The 27,596-nt window shown below is 37.9% G+C and overlaps 2 protein-coding genes across 3 annotated transcripts in view; both read left to right on the forward strand.

The window, feature by feature from the left end:
- The window catches only part of MS3_00003251 (uncharacterized protein), a 43,024-nt gene extending 40,060 nt beyond the window's left edge, over positions 1-2,964 (forward strand). For both annotated transcript variants that reach the window (XM_051210994.1, XM_051210993.1), the window contains one exon: positions 370-2,964. In XM_051210994.1, the coding sequence (XP_051071021.1) occupies positions 370-1,808 (1,439 nt within the window). In that variant the 3' untranslated portion in view covers positions 1,809-2,964. The remainder of the gene's footprint in view (positions 1-369) is intronic.
- Positions 2,965-11,081: 8,117 nt separating this feature from the next.
- The window catches only part of ACY1 (adenylate cyclase), a 36,275-nt gene continuing 19,760 nt past the window's right edge, over positions 11,082-27,596 (forward strand). Inside the window, exons 1-4 of the mRNA XM_051210996.1 lie at positions 11,082-16,911; positions 16,954-17,001; positions 17,048-17,239; positions 24,891-27,186. The gene's annotated coding sequence lies outside the window, so the exon portion shown is untranslated. The remainder of the gene's footprint in view (positions 16,912-16,953; positions 17,002-17,047; positions 17,240-24,890; positions 27,187-27,596) is intronic.

The raw sequence follows: 27,596 nt of genomic DNA on the forward strand, positions 1-27,596 counted from the left end.
GAGACAACCAGTTCTCCCTCTCGAAATGCTCTCAAACGGCCACGCGTACACAGCCACTATCAAGGAAGTCTTGCTCATTGCCTTCTCGAGGCAGGGGTGTTGTCTACGAAACTGAGAGGATGAAAAGCGAATGTCCAGCGCTTTAACCGGGTTGGTGTACACAGAGGGTCCACCTATGGATGTTGGGAAACCTGATTCCAAACCAGTGGAGCACATGGGCTCCAGTATCCTGAGGGAAAATGGCGTACGAACCCATATTTTGTCGCCAGCTACCATGGGACTGCATATATATTTTTTAGTATCAATTTGTTTTTGTTGGTTGAAATTATCAAGCTTTTTTTTTATAAAAAAAACTAACTACTCTTCCAGCTACACTTACAAAGAAGGAGTACCAAATCGTCGAACTTAACAAGCGCTTAAATTGCCTTACTCCAAATCTCTGTGAGTATGTAAGCAGAATGAATGCTTCAACATCGAATTGTGCTAAAGTTTCAAACATCTCAATCCCTTTGGATGGCATTCCTAACGAAGAATGTGTAATTAACTCATATTCTGTCACAGATACTTCACAGATGTACACAAACTTTAACAAAACACAAATAGATGAGCACAACCATATAGACAGAATTGTTTCTAAAACTGGGTCGACAAACAGAATGAATTCTTATAATCAGTCCTACTCCTTGACTCCATATGAAACATCTGCGCCATTAAATAATCTATCAAATCAAAAGTCAAGCATTTATTTTGTTGATCCTTGTGCCAAATCAAAGCCTTTCTTCACATCCCCCTTTCCTGTTACTGATAGAAAATTTCATGGAGTTTCTGAAATAAATAATTCCACTAATCTTAATAATTTGGACTATTTCTGTCATCTTACTTCGTCGGAAGAGGTTATTCCATCGTCGTCGTCACTAACCAATACTGGACTAGGTTATCAAACAAGTCTAAATGACCATTGTCACATAAATAATAGAATGCATTTTCGTCCGGATAAACTACCTAATTCAAACGCCTTTCATCTCAGTGATTTCGAAACCCTTGGTATGAAATGTATGAATGGAGGATACACGTCATATGATAATGCTGTTTTAAATAGAGTTTTACCAACCAGATCTATGCCGTTGTGTAGTACCAGACCAATGACTGTCGGGAATTCAGCCCAAGCTTCGTCACCCCCTCCTTTGTTTGTTCCACCTCCCGGCCTCTTACAGGGTGATATTGCTTCTAGTGTTTTGCATTATTCACACTCTATTAATGGAACATTATCATTGCCATCTTTAGAAGTGGTTGCAAATTCGTCAGTTTGTGTCACTGAGTCCATGTCAACAACCCCAACTGCAGTTAGTTCATATAGTCCTCGGATTGTAGCTGACTCATATTCCACAGATCCAGTGCATACAGTTGGTCACCAGGAAGAACTATCATCTCAATCGTACAGTAGTTTGAATTTTAATAGTTCAGTATGTGATAGCTTTACTAATCTCAACCCACATTCAATATTCATGATATCTAATGAACCTAGTTGTTTTCAATTCGGGATGAGAAGTTCCACTGATGATAAGCCCAACTCTTTTGATTTCACTACATTTGGTCCCGTTGGGTCATCATCACCAGCCGGTACTTTCATCCACTCAAATTTAAATAGTTCTAACTGCAATAGTTCTATCTTGTCAAATTTAACTTCAACAGGTTTACAGAGTAGACAAGTGTGTTTAGATTCACAAAATACTGATACCTTAAGGTTTCCTATGATGTCTCCATCAGTTTCGCATTCAGATGCCATCTCAAATTCATCTACGATGTAGTAGCGATCAGACATTATAAGAACTGAGTTGTTTTTGTCTTATCGTATGTTTACATCAAAAATCTTATTTTGCTGTATTTCCGTTATTAATTTTTATCCGGAGAGCAGTGTGGAAAGAAAACTAAGTTTTATTAACTGTTTAAGAGCTTTTCGAAACTCGTGATTCGTCTTACGGGGACCCAACTTTGCATTTTGATAACCTTCAGAGAGTTTGACCTTTTTTCTGGAGTTTATGTACCCAAATTTTATTGTTACTTTACTATTACAACTCTTGATATATTTTTTGCGTTATTATATCCTAATCGGTTAACATAACAGCAGAATCTGCTTTAAATGGTTTGTCTCAGCTGCCTATTTGTCTCTCTTCTAAGATTTGTCTTCTAAACCCTTCTAATCACTTTCTTTAATATCTTCATATGACTTATGCTATTTCTTTTGTTTTCCGAACTAAGTATTATGGTCTAGTTAGTCGTTGCGTTTTCTTGTTATTCTTTTTTATGGTTTTGTTCCTACCTTCCCCTTTTTAAATGTGTTGCTTAACGCTTTGTAGTCGATACTAAAATTGTGGTCTTTGTTTTGTATTTACGACTCATGCACACTTTTCCAACTCATTTTTTTGTTCATACGTTTAAGAGTATCTCAATGGTTGGCTAGTTATCTTCTTTTCCTGTTTCTTATCTTTCATGTCCAGTTTACATTCTACTGTGCAGCATGAACTTTGTTTCTTTAACCATGATAAAAATTATTGAAAAATAACAAAATTTATGTGAGACGAAACAGGCATGTTCATGATTGTTTTTTTGTCCATAATTATAGGAAGTTATCATAGGTTTGAAATGGAATAGGATTACATTTTTATTGTTTGCCACTTTCGATGCAGAATACATTGTAGTGGTCATTAGATGAATCGCTGAATTGCATCTTGTAGTGATAGTGGTATTGCCACTTGTGTTCGAATTTTTTAGTCGGTGTAGTGTGAAAATGTATGATTAAGTCTACTTACTACTGACCTATAGCTACAAGTCTGACTTATTGTCGTTGATATGTAAAAACTGAGCGTTTTTTTTTATGACACATGTTTTTATTGGTTTTCGTTACATTATATGAATGGTTACTATAGATGTGTGGGTTTTCTGATAAAGCCAGGTATTTATTCCCATTAAATCAATAGAATTGAAGAATTAATTCTCACTAGTGAAATTTTATTAATAGTTAGAGATGAAAATACTAAAAAGGAGTAAATAGATTGATATTGGGATTTATTAACTAGATACAACTCGACTAATTTATCAAACTTAACGTTACTACCGAGTCTGAAATGTTAGTGGTGAAGCGAAGACAAATAAGTGGTGTCCAACTCGTTTAATTCAGTCCATTGTTGATGAAATGAGTTAAATCATTATTTATTTCAGTCTAAATGTATTTCATGCCATCATAACGTGGATGAACTTCATGATGTTACGACACTAATTTGTTAAGCAAGTGATCTGATTACACCACATTCTGAAATTCCTGTTCTAAATAGTTATTGGCCATTGCTCACTTCATAATTCCCAGTGGTTGATGAGTTATATGCTTATTTTCTCGATCGATTCTCATCCCATTGACTTCAGAGAAACTTATGAACGATCACATATTTAGGAAAGATAAGGAACTAATTTTGTAGTTTATACGAACTGATATTTTAGTCCTCGATTAGGTCAGTAGAGTCCATCTTCCATACGGTATTAGGTCGGATAAATGTAATTTCTATTTAAATGAAAATCTAAGTGTCCACTGTTTGGTTTAAATGCATTTTGCAAGGTTATCTTAGTTCTGATGTTTATCTATATATTATATATATTAGTATAGATATGTATCTAGACAAAATTGTATCAATCATATTTATTTAACTATGATACGTGTAGGCAGTCAGTGAAAAATACAGGCTCTAAATTTCAAGTCAAATAATTTTACGAACATTAGGTTTTCTGTTAATTTTATTGCATCACTTTGATATCACTGCACTTAAACGGTGATCTTCATCTTTAATAGATCTTTTCTAAACCTCAGTGGAATCTGTTTTAATAGCTGGTTAACTACACTCAGGTTTTGGATCACTGTCAAAAATAATATCAAGTTTTCCGACTAATTTGAACTGTAAATATATTTTCTGCTCGTTCGACGCAAATGATTTATCCATGTTTCACTGTTATATAAAGATGTTTTTGGATTTACCATGCAAAGGATTTTATATATAGAAATGATAACATGATTGACGATATCGTTATACGATTGTCATAACTGGTCAAGAGACATTAATTGACCCAAGTTTTCATTTGAATCAAGGACAAACATAACACATTTAGTGAGCGACATAGATTAATTTACTAGTAAAGTAACAGCTCCCAAATGCCCTGGTACGGCCGAGAGTGGGGAGAGTCCGCTCTCCCTCTCGAAACACTCTTACATGGTCACGTGTATATAACCTCTGCCAGCGAATATCCGGCGCTTTAACCGGATTCCAAACCACTGGTGCACATGGGCTCCAGTATCCTGCGGGAACAAGTGGTGTATGAGTCAATTGTTGGTCACCGGCTTCTATGGGACTGCATCTCCTCACGATGCTCCACTGCCTTGTGGGTCAGACCTTCAGGTCGAAGGCTCGGGGAGTGGCCCCCTAAGAAAACCACCTGCTTCGGTTTGGGCAGTACCACAGCCTTCACACATATCGAATGAGATTTGTGTGGCGCATATGTATTTGGTACCTCCTTGTACCAATATCTATGTGTTAAAATAAATAAGTAAATAAAGTGATAACTTAATATGATCAAATATTTTTTTTTAAAAAGTAAACGATTTTGAAATATAATTTGCATAGGTTGGTCGAATTAAGACCAAGTCTAAAAACCATCAAATGAAGTTATTCACCTTAATGTTTTCATGTGACGCATTGATTTTACTAATTAGATCAACAAAATTTGTCTTGTTCTTATCGAAACCTCAGAATCACCGGAAATTATTCTGTGTCACCTTCTAGAACTGCATAATGTTTTTAGAGATTTTTGCTGACACAAGTTACCATACTTCACAGGTCTCACGACTCGTCTCATTTTCGCTCGTTAAAATCTAAAGGATTCTGTCATTCATTCACTAAATTATTCATCATTGACAGTCCAATGGCAAAAGATGATGGTTACACTCAGGAGTGATTTTCTTAAATTACGAGCTGTAAGGACGGTTAACATTACACAGTTTTTAGTGTACTGCTTGTCACACTAGCACAATTCCGTATAAACTTATAGACGTCTTCAATCTGTCAGTTGATGTAAAAGAAGGCACCACTGGATGCAAATTTAAGAGCACAGAGATAGTGTCCCTTTTTAATGAAGATCTGTCGAGTTCGCACATTTAAAGCATTAAGATAAAGAAACAGCATAAATACATTATCGTGTGGAAGTGGTTTCATTCTTGTTATGGATGCTGAGGTATAATGTGCCAATCATTATCATGTTAAGTCTAATGATGTCGTTGGACGTTAAATGAACAACAATTCTCGTGACAGTGGGTGCTTACTTCAATCGAATGGACCATAGATCCGTCACTCGAAGATTATCTACCACTGATTGTAAGAAATATGTTTAATTAAGAAACCATAGTCTGTTTAAAGGTAGCTGGAGAAAAAATAATATTACTTTTTGTATAAAGCTGAGAGATTGATAGGATCAAAAATAGTTCCACTATAAGTTGCCTTCATAGACAACTTTTCATTCAGTAATAGGTGACTGCAGATAATCTGGAGGACGTTTGGGTATATGTTTTGTGCAAGATGACACTGGTCATCAAGCTTACCTGCGATCTTAAGAGAACTGACACTTCTGTTGGGTTCAAACCCACGTCATCCAATATTTAACTTTGAGATGCCACTACTAAGCTACTTGGTCGGTAACTGACCACCTGTAAGGTTGGGGCATCGAATAATAACACATGATGTTCAGTTGGTCGGAATCATAGTGGCATTGTACTTTGATTGATGGAAGTATATTAGCACTAAACACAAGGCAAATACAATGTCGATTGCAGCCCAGTAATCAGTCAGTGTAGAAATGTTTCTTAATAATTGCATAAACTTAGATGTTGGGATTTTATCACTGGCGTTAAGTGAGAGAGCCAACAGCTCCACTGATAACATGAAGGTTGGCTACTGTATTGTTTTATTACGACTGTATTTGAATACCTCCAAGGTATTTTATTAGCTTCCCTGTTTGTGGGGAAACAGTTGTAGTTCTAGATTGTAAGTTTTACTTTGCATGATTAACCGGGTATTTTAATGTGAAGTTTCACAAAAATTTGTTCGAGTGAATCTTCATTAACGACCTCAGATTATTTATGAAAAATTCATAGATTCCACAATCAAGATTCTTGATTCAGTCTTTTTCTGAATGCACTAATTTCAGTAGATTGCAAGATCGAAATTAGGAATCAGTTTTCTGGGAATGTGTGTTTGAATGAACTAATGATTCCTTTGTGTTTGTCGAATGCTTGATTTCGAATTCCAAATATAGTACATTCGTTTGTGTTTATTTAGTACTTCTTGATCCGATTGAGTTATTTCTGGGATTCTTAGTTTTCACTATAATTCAAATACTCCTAATTATCACATTGGCGTTGCGATGGAGCCTCTGATGGAATGGTTGGACATGCATTCAGATTTCGATGCTTTTGAGGATTACATGGAAACGTTCAGAATTTGGGCTATGATCAAGGAAGATGTTAATATTTTGGTACATCTCCTTACATTCATCGGAAAAGAAGCCTATAGCTTACTAAAAACTCGGGCTTTACCAGAAAAGTGTGGTGGTCGGTATTTTATGTAATCTTTAAACTTCGTGTGCGGTTCGTCTTGATAGCCGTCATTAGATCAGAAGGCGAATACGAAGTATTGGTTACGTTTATTATGGCACCACACACAGATATCTAATTTACAGGTACGTTAAGCAAGCATGAAAGAGTATTACCGAAATTCTAGCGGGCAAGCGAGTCGACGAGTACGAGTAAGCGAGTACAATGAACATGAATAAAATGTGCATATATATACATAGTCAAATGAAGGAATAATCGAATCAATTAAGCAATTAATATTTAGGCTAGCAGAGAGAATATATGCGTAGGCGGTAAGAAATGCTCAGGCATACATACTTATACAAGCGTAACAATAATATTGACAAGCTGTTATTGAACGAATAACTGTACGTTAAATAAGTTAACAAAAAGGGCTTGACCAAAGTCAATGTGAACAAACTCAATTTCATGTGAGCTGCTGTAAGGGCCTTTTTTACTTCCCTATACAACTCTCAAGGGTCTACTGCTAGACTGTGTTAAGCATACAGTATTCGAATGCGGTAACGGAGGAAGATTTCGTAAAATGATTCATTAGGACATCAAAAATTCCACTACATTACTACGTCATCCCAATCCAGTATGTACTCAAGTTTATGCAAATAATTCATTGAGGAGTTGCGATTCAGTTCCCCATGATGGGCACGAGTTTGGTCAATGTTTGTCCTGTGAGAGGTTTCACTGTTTTAATTCATGTAAATTTCGTAACTCCACATGTTTTAAATATGGTGACATTGGACACATTCAGTTAGTTTGTGATACTACGATTAATTCCACTAAAACTAATACTAAGATTTGTAAATGTGATGCTAATAAGTAGTTGGGTGTTGCTAACGATCATTTATCTTTATCCACAACTTTGAAAGGTGGTATAGAGTCACATAGCAGTTCAGACTTAAATGAAACTCAGAATTCTTGCGAGACAACAGTTTCTAGTCAATCGACTCATCAGATTTCTCATGTTATTGTACCAGATATGGTTTTTCCTAATGATTAACTTATTTCTGACGAAATTCCTTGCAAGCCTGAGAAAAAAATGTCGAAAGAACCTAGTCATGATCGAAAACTTGATGTAGTTTTAATAGATGCTGATTTTTCTAATGATCCATCACGCTGCAATGACATTCTTAATAAATTTGATGAAAGTATTTCAGAAGAATCAAATCTTGACGTCATATCAAATATTATTTGTCCTCATAATGCATTTGTTTCCTGTGGGAAACTTGTTCAATACGAAGTATGAGTACTAAATTAGCTCGATTTTGATTATAATTCGGATGATTTAATATCAACTGTTTTTATCCTTATCATGAAGTCACTTCTAATGTATACTCTAGTCCATGTGTGAATTATGTTTTAAATGAAGCCACATCATCCATAACTTGCGGATATGGAGATCCAACAATATTTCGTGGGAGAGGATAGTGTTAGAAAATCTATGGTTCAAATTCTAGATAGTGGTTTCGGTACACAACCGACACGGTGATTGTATACAATCCCAGGAACCAAGTGAGTCTGTTCCGATTTCGGTTGTTAGTTCTAATACTAATAAGTACATTCTAGATAATGTTGAGTCTTTCTCCAGTACACTGTCGGACAAACACAGGATGAACTTAAGAAGAAGACGTACAGTCGATTACAGACATTTAGACTCCAATTTAATATGTGGCGGATGTAGTGTTTGAATGAACTAATGATTCCTTTGTACTTGTCGAATGCTTGATTTCGAATTCCAAATATAGTACATTCGTTTGTGTTTATTTAGTACTTCTTGATCCGATTGAGTTATTTCTGGGATTCTTAGTTTTCACTACAATTCAAATACTCCTAATTATCACCGAAAATTCCACAGATAAACGAGATTTGACCAACCGATCCTTGATGTTGTCAAACACACAGGTCAGACACTATATAAAATCTTCTCACTCCTCAGATTTCGTATGAAATCTTACTCTATACAAATTGGTAGTTTATGTTGAGGTCAACTAACTACTGATTTTTATCAAATTTTTACTGGATCATTATTGTTATTATGTGGAAAGTTGTGCAGCTATTTTCATGTTGTCAGTTGAAGCAATCGACTAGACGATTTGAAAGAAATTTGTGTGTTATTTGATGGTTTCTCTTGGTTCATGATTCCTCAGTTGGTTTGATTCCCAATTACAATGCTTTCAGTAGTACTCCTTGTGTTCTCCTTGGTTTCGAGACCGGTACACAGAGTACACTTTGCCATTCTGAGTTCCATTATTTATGATTGTTGTACTTGTAGGGTTAAATAAATAGTCATATAGGTCTTCAACATTGTTGCTGACATCATAAGTGGTCGGTCGTGACTCCGCACCAGATCACAAGTGGACATCTTGTGCTACATATCCCCGTCAACAACCAGCCAGCTGCGATCAAACGCTTCTCAATATTTCGATAAATTTACAGATATAGCTTAAAAATCATTCACTCTTGACTTCTAATTTCACTTGGTTAGTACCGTTCGATTTTGTAGGTGTTACAGACACAAGTGTTGTCAAACCACGAGTAGCCGTGATCTCTTCAGTGGTGAGCCTAATGTGATCTAGTACACCGAAAGATAAATTGTGGGTCGGTTCCTTGCTTCTGCGTTGTATACGATTTTTTATTGTTGTTCTTGTATTTCGTGGAAATTATTTATTTTGTCATTGAATTTTTTCGACCATTTATACATTTTGTCATAACAACGATGGGATAGACACCCAAACTTTTGAAAATTACGACTATTATGTCACCACATTTCAACTCATGCCATTCTGGTCTGATAACATCAAAACCTGGTTCCGCTAACCAGAAGCTGTTTTCAACGATCACATAGTGACATCCACATGCGCGATCCCCCATAGTAGCGAAGGCGCTGACGCACGATCTTGATAGGTACGATGCACCTTGTATGTTTACTGGTGAGGTTTTGAACCCTGTGGCACCTTGAAAAAAGCTATCCTCAAACGGGGAGATCTGACTGATCAACAAATCTTAGATCGGCTCTTCGACAACATAGAATTGCAACATAAATGTCGCCATTTATGTGGGATGTCATTGGCCGAGTGATTTATGACGAGGACTTGTTTCTAAAAATATTCTTATCTAAGCTTCTTCGATAGGTGCAAGAGGTTCTCGTATTACTCTAAAAATAACGCCGTAGATGAATTGAGTGGATATGCTGATCAAATTTTGATCACCGGAAACGCCTAGCACCAACGTTTGTTTTGTGAAAGAAAAGCACCAGACAACGTGAAACATTGCGTATCTCCGCGTTGTCAAACCTTGAATATCGGGCAGATTAAACTAAAAGTACTGAAGCTGAGCAACTAATAAGGTCTAACAGACTCTCAAGGAACTCAAGGTCACATCACAGATACATAGACAGTTACAATATGTCAGATGTGTTTATTAATTAATTCGATTAATCTGCAACGAAATGCCTTATGTAATGTGTCTCAACCTTTCACTGTAATACAAAAAAATACTGCTCGGACTTCTGCTATGAATTTCAGTAACATGTGGTAGAACGTTAAAAAATACGTTTACAACCCTCCTTGTTCCTGTGGATAAACTGCAACGTTGCAGACCCGAATGTGTATTTAGACTTATTATATTCGTCTTCGACCGAAACCCCTGTATTGACAGACAAATCTCTTGAGATAGCATAGCATCTGCCGGAACGTTAAACTGCCAGATATTGGGATGAGGAAGGAGCTGATATATATTGTGCAGTATGTGTCCGAAAATTAAGGTACACTAAAACTTTATCAGTGTTTGCATTTGAGGAGAGGTTTTCAGGGTCGGCGAAATCATAATACGTGTTGTAATTGGGCCCTGGCAAAATGCAGTCACTGAATGTCAAACAGTTCACTAATCCTCATCGATCCTGATGGCAATCAACGCGCACCAGTCAACTGCACGCCATGGAACGGTCCATACAACAGTGCTCGCACTGCGTTCCTTGCAGTAACTCTTACCGATATATTTCTGCAATGATCGTTTGATTGTTAAGGGCCTAAACATTGATCACAACCGCCTTCAGCTGGGTGAACCCAGTAATACTAATGAGGTCAGCGGTAAATGTCGAGGACTCACAGGAATGTCGATTTTGGGAATTTATCTACCGCTATAAGCAGTTATGCAGCACACACTTTAGGAGTTTTGAAAATCACCCTTTCTACACATATACGTTTTGGAAGCATTTGCTTCCAGGATCACACTACCCGAGGGCTTGAATCTTAGGAATTTTTTCACAATTTTACTCTCGAAATGTTGATAAACTAAAGGCAATCTTCTTCTGGAACGAGCTATGATCAGCAACTAGCTAACATCCAACAGGACACTCAGTTGCTTCGGATGTAATTGAACCTACCCCAATTTCGTAATCGTGGCAGAATGCTTAGCGGCCAATCAGAATAAGGCGGGAATTATTATATCGGCTTTGTAAGCAATAGCGATCGGCTTTCCCCGTTTTGTCTCTGTCCGCTGTTTCGTTTGTGTAGCTGAATAATTTGTCGTTTTAGTGTGCCGAAATTCCGCGCTTAATGTAATACTCTAGGTGTTGTCGCAAATTTTCATTGAATCAGTTTTGTTTTCTCGGTTTTTTGTGACTACTTAAATCAGTGTATTCCTTCTGACAAGCCCGCTTATTTTATATCATAAAATGTATTATGCACAAACATAGGAACAAAGATCAAACCAATGGGAGATACAACCAAAGCAAAGAAGTAAACAATCACAGGTTTAAGGTCAACAAGAACCAATAAACATCAAGGTGTTTAGAACAAGCTGTGAACCACATGTGGAGACACTCGAACACTTCACTTTTACCTGAAGTTTGTGCTGATGATGTCGTCCAGAAGAACGACGAAAGCTCCAAACCATCCAGCTCAGAGAACAAAACTCAATCAAACTCATCTACCTGAGCTACAAATCTTCTCCACCATCTCTTTACGTGGACTCGTTGAGTTCAACTCCATCCGTCGCTTTTACGAAGCAACTCCAACCTTGGCGCCAAATCTTTCATTAAAGCCTTACACGCAATCACAAATCCAGCAGATTTATGTGGTATTGTGTGATCGCGATAGACTAAAAAAATGAATAGTGCGAAGTGAATAATAAAAACAGTATTCATTCACCTAAAGAAATCAGTTACCAACGATTCGCTTACGTGAAACTGGGACCTAACATACAAATGATCGTTGCTCAAATACCCATAAAAATAGTCAGAACTCAAATGGAGGAGTGGCGAAATTTTCAACTAGTTGCAGAGTAACGGTATTAAAAATCATCACACGTGACGTTACTAATGCGAGTTTGTTTTCCTTGTTGCAGGGAAACAAAGAGTAAACGTACTAGAAGAAGAGGAACAAGCTTTACGCAAACTGAACCTGCAGAACAATCAATAAACCCATTCTGTAATAAGCTTCCCTTTTTGTACTCCAACCGCGTCTTTCAATTTTAAATATATTTCTGTTGTGCCAGTACGCCGTCTTCTTACTTCAGTGGCATTTACCGGTCCTGACTGTTGTGTTGTGTTTCAGATCGCTCCTGCTTGCAAGTAAACGCTGATAGTACGTGCTACAACAGACATATCTCACGAAAAAATACTTTAGATTTGGGTCATCATTTTTCTGTTTACATACTGACATAACGTCCTTAGCATGAGTGTACTACGAAAATAACTATCAACCACAGAAGTCATACTACCGTATGTACTCCTTTCAAACAAGCCTAGAAATTGTCCCAACTTGCAAATCGTCGCGATAACATAATATCACTGAAGATTTGTTCTATATCATGCATCATCACGACGGCATCGTTTTCGTTACTTGAAGGATGGACGTTATCAGACATAGTGTGGCTGAACTGAATTCAAATCTAAAAGTGTCTTGATTGGACCGCTTCTGCAAAACTTCACGAATTATCGATGTTGCGCACTAATCATCTAACGACAGTTTGACCTTCAGGTGCTCGCGACCTCCATCAGTAGACGATACCCCTGAAGCGTTTCCGAAGTTCAGTACACACAGGGCTTGCTCTACTTCTTCCTCGAAAGCTTATATCCTTGGTCACATTTCAATAGAAAGAAAACAGAATCCATTGACATCATACATGGTGATTTCAACCCCTCCTGATGGTGCCTCATAAAACCTAGTGGCAGGAGGTGGATCGGCGAACCGAGTATCAGAGGGAACTGTCACCCGATCTGGTTTTATTCGGTTGTAGTGCACAGTTATCACGTCATCCTGAGGTCGTCGTAAGTTGCGTAATACAAACGTAGTGGAGGATCGCATCTGGCTGCGCCCCCCCCATGACATCGATTGGGAGTTGAATTAAATTCCATCAGCTCTGGCAAGGCCCTTTCTAAATTTTCCTCGTTCGATCCCCGACTATTTTGTAAACCAGCCATTCCTTTTGTACATGGACCGCGAATTTTAATTTTCAAATAAAACTCGGCTTCAATTCCGTGTTCTCTCTTGGCGTGAAGTTCTCGGTTAACATTGTGTGTTGTGGTTTCAGGTCTTCTTCGCCTTTCAGTGACTGCTGATTACACGTATTACAACTGCCTGTGGATTTTTTGACCGGCGCAGGTGTTCATATTTTTTCCACATGCTCTAAAATACTGCTCCCCACTCCTTCAGCACTCAAGGTACCTTCAAGATGAACGCAAACATACATAGGGTGGACTTTACACAAAGAATATATCAGTTTGTCTTTATTATTTGTCCCCACACAACCAGCTGGAACTAGCTATTTTATCGTAGATCATATTTTGAACACAAATTTAGTGTTTCTAATCAATGTTTCAGTTCCAAATGACGCTTACTCATTCCAGTATATCCGGTCAACATCCCCACGGGCCTACTGTTAGCTTTACGCCAGTACTTTTATCAAGCTAATGTTAATAAACCCCTGTACAGTATCCATCGCAGTGATTTAAGTACAACAAGTAGGTGCTTGCATTTTGTGAGTCCTGGTTACTGTTTCTTAAGTTTCCTTCCTGACGGATATGACGCCACTACTTCTGGCGAGTCCCAGTCGTTGATCACTACGCAGAAATTGCGAGGTTCTAACTTGGATTTTGTGTGATATCCCACAGGTGATCAGTCCTATCGAATACTATAAGATAATAGAATTTGACAGTCAGCTCATGATACTATACCAATAGCTATAGTATAAAAACTGGAATGTTTACTGTATGTTGGTCACTACATTAAGGAAATGGAACAGTCAAGTTACGTGTTTGTGGTTAGTTTTATGTGTGTTGACCTCATTATCGAATAATCGTTTATATACCATACGATAAATCTAAAACATACTCTCCTGTAGCCTTGAAATTTTTACCTGTTTTAACCAAGGAGTTGGGAGAGAATGTGAATAAATAAACTATTATAAGAAATCGAAAAAATTAACATGGAATTTACTGTCTTCACATGACCTATAAACATTTTTACGTTGGTTATTCGCCGTTAAATTTTACGGTCAGGATCGGTGTTCGAGCTGTTATTTAGGGTTTATGTTTAACATGACCCATAAACTTTAATCATACACACAACTAGTCTTTAGTCTCAGTTAGTTTTGCAATTGATCTATATTTTAACTTTTAAATCGTAACCATAGGCTCTCTTCATATCATAAATATTAATTAACGCCGAATTTTAGTCCTAAAATCTCCTATCTAACTCTGAATCCTAGTTCAAGTCATAATTTACAGTATCTAATAATGCTTCCACTAAAATTCACCATGATGCGCTTGATACTCAATATCTTGGTTTGACGTTGGATAAGCTCCAAGTCAGATGAATATACGTTCCATGACTTTAAATTAGCGTTTTTGGTTCCTGACGTATTTGGTATTATACTTAAGGTTTACATAGATGAGTTACAGTATACTAACAGTATTGTCTGAGCCTTAAGAATTGGTCAGAACTCTCAACTTTTCGTCTGCAGCTGTAATACAATATTTTGTGCTCACTAAATGTTCCCTATAAAACTCACTTGTAACATGTTTATTCGGTAGTGAAAGTGTTGAGATTACGATGATATCCTATCGGGATTCGGTTTAAGTCCCAGTAGGTATCATCACTACATTAAGTATCCAAAGGGAAACGTATAGTGGAGTAGACCCTTTGTGTGGTTTAAGTCTTTGAAGTTGTTCAGTATTAACCATTTAGATCCTTTGACTATTGGGATACAAAGCCAGCGATTTCGTAATACTTATCGGTAACGGGGTGTGAAAGATGACGTGTGCTTATTCGATACTAGCCGGTTAACGTAGAAGCTTGTTACTGAGTATCAGTTCGAGTTTCCGAACCTTACTTTAGTATGTCAGGAAGGAAATTTTCAAAAAGATGTTTCAAATTAAACCCCGTTGTAAACATAACATTAAAGCAATTTTTAAAGTAATTATAATCTAAGTAGTGATTAGTAGAATATGAAAGTCTAAATCACACACATTTGGCTTAGTTCGAACTTTTCATAGTATTAGAGATACGTAGGATGTACTTATAAAGTTAAATCTAGCTGTTGACAAAAAATAAATAAAGTCCCATGAAATACAGTTATTTATGGTTGGAAGTCTAAAATTATAAGTTGGTATGGAATTATCACTCAGTACTGTAGAGTACTATTGCAACTAATAAACTTTCTATCAAATCACTAAATAATGACCGATCAATTCTGCTAAATTATATGGGCTTTACTCTGCTTCAGATCAAGGACTGTATTTCGTCAACATTTTCTTATGTTTTTCTGTATTGGGTTGTGGAGGTTGTTGAACTTCATCCAAATCATGAACCGATTCAAGTTGAACAACTGTTGAATGCCAGCTAATTGGTCTGGAGATTAGACGTTCGCGTTCAAAACTGGGAGTTCTGGATTGAAGCTCCGCGTGCAGGATCGTGAATATGGACTTCCGAAGAGTCCTATACTATGACGAATTGGCTGTCCAGTGCTTTCAGATTTTCAATGTCCTAACTTAGATCGGTTCATCGTTTCATTGAAATTTCCATTGTTTGCTGTATGAAATTCTAGATACGTGATTTGCGAGAATGAGATCTCCTAAAGTGTCGTTAGGTTTGGTGGAAAGGTCCCGCCGGATGTAGTATTTGCTTATGCAAAGCACTGTCATTCTTGTACTCTACAATAATGTTAGAAATGGGACCTAATCTGCAAACATCCAATATCGTTCCAAGTTTCTAATTTTTCCCTCACGAAAATGCGTTTTCTGCTGTTGTCAATTCTCGATATACATACTTTTTGGTCTCTTAACTAGCTAATCCTTTCTGCAAACCCATTCATTCTCTCAATTATCGGCTTATTTGTGTGCACTGGAAATCGTATATATGAACAGAACTATCATTACTCAAACCTCTCTTAAATTTAGAAAATATGGTTAGTTGGGGATTCGATGTGGGGGTTGATGTGATAATTCGGTAAATATATGTAGAAATGTTTACGACTAGTTTATAACCTATAGATTACAGATATTTAATCTGTGAGACAAGAAAATTTGATGGTAGGGATTTATTTGACAATGCATTCACCGTTTTCTGTGACTAAGTTTCGTTTTCTTTGTTTTTTTGTAAGTTAGTGATATAAAATTGACTTTTACACTCTACATTGTTAATATTTTTGTTTTATTCTCTTAACGAGTGAGCATGGGAAACAGCACTTTTCACTAGGTCTTTGTTCAACTTAAATATTTAAGTATTTGGTTCTAAAATTATTATTCACCATATTTTTCTTCGTATTCTAAGTTTCTATTATGCGATATCATTCATTATTTGTTTGAGGCTTAATTCTGTGTTGTTGCAAATTTGTGTGTATACCGTTTGCTTGCTTAGAAGTAATACATTCAATTATAAAAGAATGGTAGTACTCACTTGTACACAAATCACCAAATCGTCTCGTCACTTTTCATTAACATATGTGAGTTCATATTACGCTTGTTTGGCTGTCTGCTTATTGATTTCCCACTGAAAAGCTAGTTCTATCAGTGTGACTTAATACACACACCTGTACCATTTAACTGTCAATGATTTCTTTTACCTAACAAACGTTTTTTTAGGATTATTGCCAATGACTGAACTAGCTTCGAGCTACGCACAATCCAGCAACTATGTACGAAAAACGGGCCACACTTTGAAGAAGAAAAAGCAAGTTCCTCCCCCCAAATATTTGTGTGTTCCCGGTTCATTGGCACTTTTGGATAGGTAAATTTACAACTATGAGGTTTACATTCTACTTATGTAAAGGATTTCAGTTATTGATAAATCTAACTCATTATGCAGTGAAATCAAATGGTAATCAATTTATATTTTTTTCATCCGACTTATGTCAATATGTTAGCTTATTTCAAAACAATGATATAGATATCGAAGTTGAAAAACTGCAAGCGCTCCAGAATGATCCCGACCCTAGCGTCGTCCAGTTAGAAAGTGAATCTAAAGCCAAATCTTTGAAAATTGGAAAATCTCGTCGTCTATTAAGGAAAGAACTGAAACACGAATGGTTAGAAGTTTCGGATTGCCGTGTTTTCTGGTAATTGTACTTTTTAGTGTTGTGATTTTTGATACAAAAACGTTTATTGTTGTCCTATAATACTTGTTCGGTATTTGGTGATGACTAAAACTTCAACCGTAGGCGATAACATAAACCGAATTACAGGGTAAGATCTATATATATGGGTGGGAAAAGTAATTCAGTTTGTGTGAATGTAAACTTGTACTAGCTTAGGCGAGGGCTTTAAATGTTATTCATATTAAAACACCTATCTCGGTATGTCTGGTGCTAGCTAAATTAAAATCAGTTTTGAAGAGTTACTTTAGAACAAGACGGAAACGCGTGAGGTAAATGAAAATAAGAAGGGTATGTGTGAATGGGGTCTTCAAAATGTTAGAAGTCTGCTTTTGGTGAATTAGCGAGAAAGTGATATTACTGGTTAGAATGCCTCCACCGTTTATCTACTGGATGCTTGTCATTTTATTATACGATTTATTCTATACTCGTGTTTATTTTAACACATTTCCTAATTTCTTTTGATTTCTTCATGTAGTTTTATTATTTTATTATTTAAACAGATACATTGGTACAAGGAGACACTAAATAGATATGCGCCACATAAATCATTCGATTTGCTTGCGGATTGGGATACTTCTCAGTTGTCCGAACCGAGGCACGTGGTTTTCTTAGGGGGCCACTCCTTGAGCCTTTGACTCAAAGGTCTAATCCACAAGGCAGTGGAGCAGTCAGCAACAATGTACAACTTCGCACGTACGTACATCAATTCAAGTTGCCATACCGCATCAGCACAGAGATGCAATTGTCGATTCAAACCCCATAGTGGTAGAGGTAGTAAGAGTATTAGCAGTGATCGGAAAGACTAGGGTTTGAAGATGTTATTCAATGAGTATAATCCAGTGAAATAAATTTGGAAAGAAAAAAGGACATGAAGAATTCAGAAGATTTGGATTTGGGAGACCACAAAGAGTGGATAAACATGCACCATTGCAAACGATTTTGAGCCATGTTATTCAAGGTCTCTAACCATCGGTTGCTTTCATCTCGCGGTCCCCAACCAGGTAGTCTACACATACCAAAATGGCTCAGTCCACTTATCAGTGACTTCATGGATTTGTGCCATGTTTTGGTCTGGCCGCCCCTAGCTTTCTTCCAACCTACTCCTATACCATTGAACATCGCACGTCGAGGCAGTCGGTCGTTGGGCATACGTAACACATGTCCCAACCATCTCAACTGATGAAGTTTCACTACGTCATCAATTGATTTGCCATCCTTACCTAGTACCCGTTTCCTAACAACTGTGTTACTTACTCGATGGTCCCATGATATACGAGCAGTGTTTCGAAGACACCTATGACCAAATACTAGTAACCTACGAATATCCTCTACTCTTACCGGCCATGTTTCACTACCATAAAGTAGGACGGGACGAACTGCTATGCAGTAAACACGTCCTTTGGTTGATAGACGGATATCTCGCCTACGCCATAAATGACGCAAGTTGGCAAAAGCTAGTCGAGCCTCCTGTATCCGTGCTGAGATTTCTTCACACACCAGACTACAAGGGCTGATGAGACTCAAGATAAGTGAGGCTCAACTACTTCATTCCCTATCATTAATGTAGGTGCTGATGCAACACAATCCTGAAGCAACATTTCGAGGGAGAGAATCGCATCCCGAACATGCTTGCAATCGCAAAGATGCTCCACCTTCTATTCAGAAAGATTTAGGAGGAGGTACAAGTGCCGATGGACTGGAAAAAAGGATACCGCATCAAGATTTTAAAGAAAGATCTGAGCAAATGTGAAAACTACGGAGGCATCACACTACTGTCAGTATCAGAGAAAGTCTTCAACAGAGTGTTGCCGAACCGGATGAAAGATGCAGTAGACGCTCAACTTCGAAATCAACAGGTTGGATTCCGTAAGGATCGGTCGTGCATAGACCGAATTACGACACTACGGATCATCGTCGTACAATCAATTGAGTGGAACTCGTCACTATACATCAACTTCATTGATTATGAAAAGGCATTTGACAGTGTAGATTGGAGAACATTACAGAAACATCTTCGAGACTACACAGTTCCTGAGAAGATTGCCAATATTATCCGGAACTCATATGATGAACTACAGTGCAAGGTCGTGCATGGAGGACAGCTGACAGATGCATTCCAAGTCAGGACCGGAGTCAGACAAGGCTGTTTACTCTCTCCCCTCCTCTTTCTTCTGGTGGTCGACTGGATTATGAAGACCTCGATTTCTGAGGGAAAACTTGGAATACAACGGACAGCTCAAAATCAATTAGACGACTTGGACTTCGTAGATGACCTAGCCCTCCTATCGCATACACATGAACAAATGCAGATAAAGACAGCCAGCGTAGAAGCAGTCTCTGCATCAGTAGGCCTCAGCATACACAAGGGGAAAACCAAGGTCCTCAAATACAACACAGAGAACAGCAATCCAATCACTCTTGATGGAGAAACTCTGGAAGATGTAGAATCCTTCACATACCTAGGAAGCATCATCGATGAACAAGGAGGTTCAGATGCAGATGTAAAGGCGAGGATTAGCAAAGCGCCGCATTCCTACAATTGAAGAACATGTGGAACTCAAAACAACTTTCAACCAATATCAAAGTGAGAATCTTCAATACGAACATCAAGGCAGTTCTACTGTACGGAGCTGAAACTTGGAGAATTACTACAACCATCACCAAACATGTACAAGTATTTATAAATAGTTGTCTACGCAGGATACCCAGAATTCATTGGCCGGATACCATCAGCAACAGCCTTTTGTGGGGGAGAACAAACCAGCTTCCAGCTGAAGAGGAAATTAGGAAAAGACGATGGAAATGGGTAGGACATGCATTACGCAAATCGTTAAACTGCATCACGAGGCAAGCCCTAACTTGGAATCCTGAAGGGAAGCGGAAAAGAGGAAGGCCAAAGAACACATTACGTCGGGAAATAGAAGCAGACATAAAAGGGATCAATAACAACTGGGAAGAGCTAGAAAGCATTGCCCAGGACATGGTTAGATGGAGAATGCTAGTGAGCAGCCTATGCTCCTTCACGAGGATTAACAGGCGTAAGTAAGTAAAGTAAGGTCGGAAACCAGCCTGGTTTTCTCTAGTCTGCTCTTCATGAGCTTTAGTTAGGCGTCGAAGTATTATTGAAGCTAACCTTTTAGATACTATAATAGTCAAACTGATTCCTCTGTGATTGTTACAAGAGGACTTTTGTCCTTTCTTATGAACTGTCACAATCAGTGATTGAGACCAGTCAGACGGGATTACGTCAATTTCCCAGGTTCTGCCTAAGACCTCAGTCAATCTCGCTGCTAATACTGGACCACCATCCTTAAAAATCTCAGGGTAAACCTGTCAGGGCCTGCTGCTCTCCTACGCTTCAGATTTCCTATCGCTTTTTCACCTTCGTAAAGAGTTGGAGGACTTAAATTAACTTGCCATTCAAGTCGACTGGGGATCGTGAGAAAACAAAGTGTGACTGAATGCCAGTTGAACCGACCCCTAAAGTGTTTTGCCCATCGATCCAATCTCCTGGATCGAGAACGAACAATGTGTCCATCTTTTTCGGAGATAGTTTCACTAACAGTTGGGTTCCTAATACCGGTTTCCTTGACAAGTCTGAACAGTTGTCTGTTGTTGCCTATCGCCGCTGCCTTTTCCATCTCTCTTGCTTTCTGTACCCGCCACTGTTCGCGACCATTGCGTATGCTTTTTATCAACCTGCGCTTAATCTGACTCCACTCTTCGTCATGTTCAGAGCCTGATGGGATGAGTTTCCGAGTATCTATCAGTGCGGTAGATGCTACTGAGATTCAGTGTTTCTCCCTAACCTTATGATTTACCTTACTAGCAGATATCACTGCTGTTTTCACAGTTTTTCGGATATCATTCCAAGCTACCTCGGGGTGGGCATCACATACATGGCTGCCTAACTTTTTCTAGTTCCTGAAATATATTCTTAGCTTGGCAATCATTGAGTAGAACCCTGAGAGGTTTCCTGGCAGCGTCTTCCCTACGTCTAGTAAGACGCAGACAAATACGCGCTCGCAATAGAGCATAGTTTGAATCTAAGCATGTGCTCTAGAACGAGCGACAGTCTTCTATCGAGCTACCTCATCTGTGGCTAATAGCGATGTGATCTATTTGGGCCCAACGTTGGGACGAATTAGGAGGTCGCCTTGTCAAAAGATGTTTCTCCTTATGCTTAAAGTTAGTATTTGCTGGAAATAGGCGGTTATCTGAGCATAGCTGCAACGGACGGTCACCATTATCTGTTCTTTGAGCCACGACTCCATAACATCCACCCAGGTCTTTCCTTTTCGCTTAGTTTACCTACTTGAGCATTAAAGTCACCACCCACCATTACTACATCAGAGCTCAGTAGAGCAGCGTAAGGAGATACAGTCCCATGGTAGCCGGTGACCAGCAGTAGGTTCATATGCCATTCGTTCCATCAAGATCCTGGAGCCCATGTGCACCATTCGTTTAGAATAAGGTTTACCAATTCTCCTAGGTGGGTCCTTCGTATCCACCAACCCGGTTAGAGCGCCAAATATTCTCTTTTTTCCTCTCAATTTTGTAAATAACACCCCCACCGCAAGAAGGCATTGGTTGTATGCACGTGGCCATATGGGAGCACTTCGAGAAAGAGAGAAAGCTGACTCCCCACTCTCGGACGTACCAGGGAATTTGGGGGCTAGTGTAGCAATTTAAACCACCAAACTCTTGTAGCATGTTTTATATTATTACACTGTGTTTTCATTCAATGTTACGGCTATTATGTCCATAGTTATTGCTTCGAGCATTAAGTTATAAGGACTAAACTAAGTTGTATATTGTTTAACATAAAGTAATACTTCGGTAGCCCAAATTAAAGCCACTTAACCAAAATTTAAAGTGCTGATTGTATTTTAAGGTTGGTTCTGTGGACCTATATCGGTGAATATTAAACACTCACACATAGTGCTCGTTGCAGGTGACTTTAATGCCCACGTAGGTAGCTTAAACCAAACAGAAAAAACATTTAGGTTGACATTTCGGTACTCCGACTCAGTCAACAGATAATGATGACCGTCTGCTGCAACTGTGCCAGATGATCGTTTATTTCCAACAACCTCTAACTTTAAGCACAAAGACTCAAATAGACCATATTGCCATCAGTCATCGTTGGAGAGGCTCAGTAGGAGACTGCTGCTCGTTCTGGAATACATGTTTAGACTATGACCATGCTCTAATAAGATCGAACATTTACTTACACCTTACTGGACGTAGAAAAGTCGCGATCAAGAATACTCATTAAAATTTAACTCAACGACGAGAAAGCCAAAGGTAAATTCTGGAAACAAATGAAGTCACACTTAGGCCACTTCGAAAGCGAGGCTGACCTAGATGTTACTTGGGAAGATATACGAACAACAGTGACATCTGTTAGTGGTTTGAACCAAAGAGTTACGAGAAACCAGTGGGTTTCTGCGATATCTATTGCATTGATAGACTCGTGAACTTATCTATTCAGGCTCCAAAAATGATGAGGAGCGGAAATAAATCAAATCTAAGACCGATGCACATATGTGCCTGGTCCTACGTTGTGACTGACTGACTAACCAAAAGTCTACGGAACGATCGTGAGCAGTAGTTGGCAACGAAAGCAAAAGAGATGGAAAAGGTAGCGGCTGTAGGTAACACAAGACAGCTTTTCAGACTAATAAAAGAAACCGGAATTAAGAATTTAAATGTGAGGCAATCCAGGAAAAAGATGGCACTCTTAGCTGCTCTCAGTCTAGACGTTTAGAACGATGGGCGGAGCACTTTAAGGATCAGTGTCTGACGAAATCTCTGCACGGATCCAGAAAGCTCGTTTGACTTTTGCCAACTTACATCACCTATAGCGAAGGTGATATATCTGTTTACCAATCAAGGGAAGAGTATACTGCACAGGAGTTCGTTCTGTTCTACTTTACGACTGCGAAACGTGGCTATTAAGAGTAGAGGATACTCGTAAGCTACTAATATTTAACTACAGATGCGCTATAGAAATATTGCTCGCATCTGCCGGGAACACCGAGTAAGTGGTAGTGAGGTTAGACGCAAGTTATTAGGGAATGATGGTAAATCATTTGATGAGGTTGTGGATTTTCGCCGACTGAGATGATTGGGCCACGTGTTGCGTATGCCTGAACACCGATTACCACGACGTGCAATGCTAACCGGTGTTGGGAATGGTTGGAAGAAAGTTAGGGGCGGTCAAACCAAAATGTGGCATCAGTTCATAAAGCCACTAACTTCTAGTCTGAACCATGTTGATAGATGCAGACTACTTGGTTGGGGTGCACGTGACTATCGTAACCAATGGTTGGAGACTCTCAGTGACATGACTCAGAATCGATCACAATGGCGTAAGTGTATACACTTTTCGCCTTCCCTTAAACCCTAAGATAAAAACACCTTTATATCTCTTCCTAGGAACTAATTCTTTTTCCCTGTGTCATATGCTTATATGAAATATCTTATTTACTACCATTGAAATAACTGCTTCTATGAATTTGGTGTTCTTCTTGTTGTGTCAAGGAGGTATGGCAACTAGGACCAATGCATATATGTGCCTGATCCTACGTTGTAGATGACTGACTGAATGGATATTAAGAAAAAAACTAAAATATTTTTTTTTCGGGTGGGGGAGAACCATTTTCACCTTCTAACTGATCCAGTATCTGTTTATTTAGTTATACGTTTTTGTATGCCTATAAATTATGAATGCGATTCTCTGACGTCGTCAAAGTGTTTTTCTTTGAATCCCTGTTGATTTTTGAGTACTGGGATAGGTTTCTTTGATTGTTTGTAGTATATGTCATTCTGATCATTATGAATGGTTTTAAGATCATTTTTGCTGCACAGTAAACGAGTGTAGGTAACAAATTTTAAATCTAGCAAATTGTTTCCTAGTTGTTATTTTTTTACGGCTACTCGTTGAAGTCTGCATGACACACCGATAGGCATATTACATGTTCATTCTATATATGGTAGCAGAGCACGATATTTTATTAATAGTGAGGAATACCTGACGACGGATATTTGTGTACCCGACAATCGTAACCACAACTTACATTTCAAAATATTTGGAGTTTTCACTGCAACGTGGTTAATGAAAATTTTTCTTAACGTGAAATCATGACGTACTATCTCAATGAATTTAAGACTTATCCTTCAGTCCCTGTAATTCGAACCTAATCTCATAAACTCGAGTTTCGGTAACTGAGTGTCATCCCTGATTTCTACACTATTATGATTTACAACATAGTGTTGGTAAATGTGCTTGAGTACTGAATTTGCTAATAATTTAGTGTTTAGTGCCACAATATTTACTTTTAGTTCGTTGTAAATAATGTGGACTAAACTTAATTTTAAGGTTAGTATCGCGTGCTTCTTCATCATACATGTACTTCGATATGACTTTCATTTTAATAAATTTGGGGATTTCTATTTATGTTTCCAAAGTTTTACAATGATGACACCTACTACTTTTCGTTGCTGTGTAATCTTTTGAATCTCCATTTTATAGTTCATAGTTTTTAACACTGTCCTTTACACCGAAAATAGTATTACTCCAACAAAATTTTATTGCTTCAATCACTAGGTCTCACATATTGCTGGGTTCAAATGAGATTATTCGATGTTTAGAGAGTTCTGTGTGCAATAAAAGTGAAAATAGCCAGGAAACTCAAGGAAGGAGGATATCATGCGTTTTCGTTGATTCTGGTTGGCTGGCATCACATTATGGTCACCATTTGGCGAACTTGTGTACGCTGTTGGATATTAGATTAGTGGCAATCAAACCGACAGGATCACTACCTGAGTTAGTTACAACTAAGTTTAAACCTGTAAAAAAGGTAATTCCTTTTGCCAATCATACCATTTCAATTTCGTTACATTTAATATATTTATTTTTCCCCTTAAAGTTTCGAAAATAGTCTACTACTGCCTATTTAACAGTAATGTTTTAAAAAAACTTTACAATTCTTACTAGATTTCTTCATAAAAATACTTTGATTAGTCTGAGTTGTCGAACATCAGTTTTTTAATACTAGTGTTAGACTCCATATTTCTCCTGAACATAGGTTTAGTAGCAGATTGTTTTACACAATGTTAAGCTGTAATGATCTGCTTCGAGCTTAAAAAATACTGACGTGTATTTTCACCTCGATTATCCTTCTTATCACTCAGCTAAAGCAAACAAAGATCCTGTGACAAGTGTGCGTCGGCCTAAATTGCCAAGCCACATTTACATGACGAATCGAAAGTAATAAGATGAATACCAAAGGAGTCGAAATAATAGTAGTATCAAGGTTATTGACAAAGGCTAAAGGTTGAAAATATGGCTCGAGAAGAAGGAACGTAAATATATGTATGGAGAGATACTAAAACTCAAAATCTAAAGAAAGATAAAGAATAAATGGATGTGCACTATTGTCAACGATTCGAAGCCGTTTTATTCAATGTCTCAAAATACTAATATGTTATTTTGTGGACCCCGACCAGGTGAACTGCATCCACCACACATAGGTTAGACCAACAGTAACCTACCTCGGGTTGGTTTCACGTCTTGATTTGACCGTTCTTAGATTTATTCCGATTTAGTCTTGCTCCAGTCAATATTGAACTTCGAGGTAGAGGGTGTCTGAGTATACACAACACATGTCTCAATTACTTCAGTCGATGAGGATTCACAACCTCACGAACCGGTTGACCATCTTTGTCTAGTAACCTATTCCCAACCTCAGCATTGTTCACTCGGTCGTTCCACAACATGCGAGTAGTGCTTTGAAGATACTTATGGTCAAAAGCCTGCAGCCCATTCATGTCTTCTACTGTCATAGACCACGTTTCTCAGCTATAAAGTAGTGCAGAGAAGATTGGTGAGCTGCATACAGGCTCTTTGGTTTGTAGACAGACATAGTGCCTACTCCACCAGTGACCCTTAGTGAATGTAAGCTAACTGAACTTTCTGAATCTGTGCTGACATCCTATCAGACACCAACCTATCAAACCAAAAAAACGCAACTGTCGTTGTCGATCGGTAAGTACTCTTAGTTCTAAAACCAGACAAACAGTAAATTTCAAGTTAACATATTTACGTCCGGGTTTGATCTCCACGAGCCCTAGTTAGGCGGTGGATGATAATAGAAGCTACTATTTAAAATACTATATTAGTCAACGTCTTTCTGTGTTTTGTCGTACAAGTTCAAATTCAGCCTGATATACGTAAGTAAAAGTCTGAATTTTACACTAATATATAGCATTTACAACAATATTGTTGTACTATTTAATTGAGTAAATTCTGTTTTACTAAGCCATAAAACGTGTGCATGCATTACACTCTAAAATACTTTGTAGTAGCTAATCACTTTTTAATTGACTCAGACAGAATCAGGTCAAAAAGGAAAACCTTTACCTTGTAGCTTTAAAAGTCGTTCCACCTACTGAGGTGCTTAGTCAATCCGGTAGCTTCATTAGTCCTCATACGAACAAAGACGTGTCTCAGAACTGAGTAGGTGAATATGTATTTGGTCAACTAACCGCATTACCTCCTGTAAAACATTTTAAGTTAGATAATATACCCAAATCTTTGTTTTACTGGTATTTATGTAAACTCAGAAATGCACATTAAATTAGCCTTAAAATATTACTTATGTTCAACTGTCTGTTAAATAACTTCAGTTGCATAATGTTTATAATCTTGTTTCAAATTTTTGGAGTTGGCAGTTTTGGGGTTTTGCCTATCTAATGAGATTCCATCAGATCTCTCTGACATTTGTAAACAAATCGAGATCAAGTTTCCTACACTTGGTGATAACACTAGTAGCATTGCAGCTCCAATGGACATTAAAAAACGCGAGACTTCATATAAAATGGCTATTAATTGTTCAAAAGCCGTAAGTCATACCCTTACATTTCTAAAGACTTAATTAAGTCTCTCATTTCAATTTTTTTTATCATTATGTATATAATCGCAGAAATACTTAATGTTCATTGTTATATATAACTACTAAGTGTTTGCATTTAATGTGCATTCATGCTACATATTTTTGTTGTACATTTTTCGTGACCTTTTATTCGTAACACGCTGGTTATTCTGTTGTACTCATCTAATCTATAGCTACTATCTAGTCACATTGGTCGAATTTTTCTCTAATGGTGATCCAGTTATGATGGACCCTCTGAAACACTAGTTTTTCTGTGGCATTAAGGTTGATCAGAGGGTGTTGAGACTAAAATCTATTGTCATAATGTAAATAATTTAGTTTGCAATGCGGATTCAAATGACAGGCTATATTGGAACGGA

Source organism: Schistosoma haematobium, chromosome ZW, assembly GCF_000699445.3.
Source record: "Schistosoma haematobium chromosome ZW, whole genome shotgun sequence".
Classification (NCBI taxonomy): domain Eukaryota; kingdom Metazoa; phylum Platyhelminthes; class Trematoda; order Strigeidida; family Schistosomatidae; genus Schistosoma; species Schistosoma haematobium.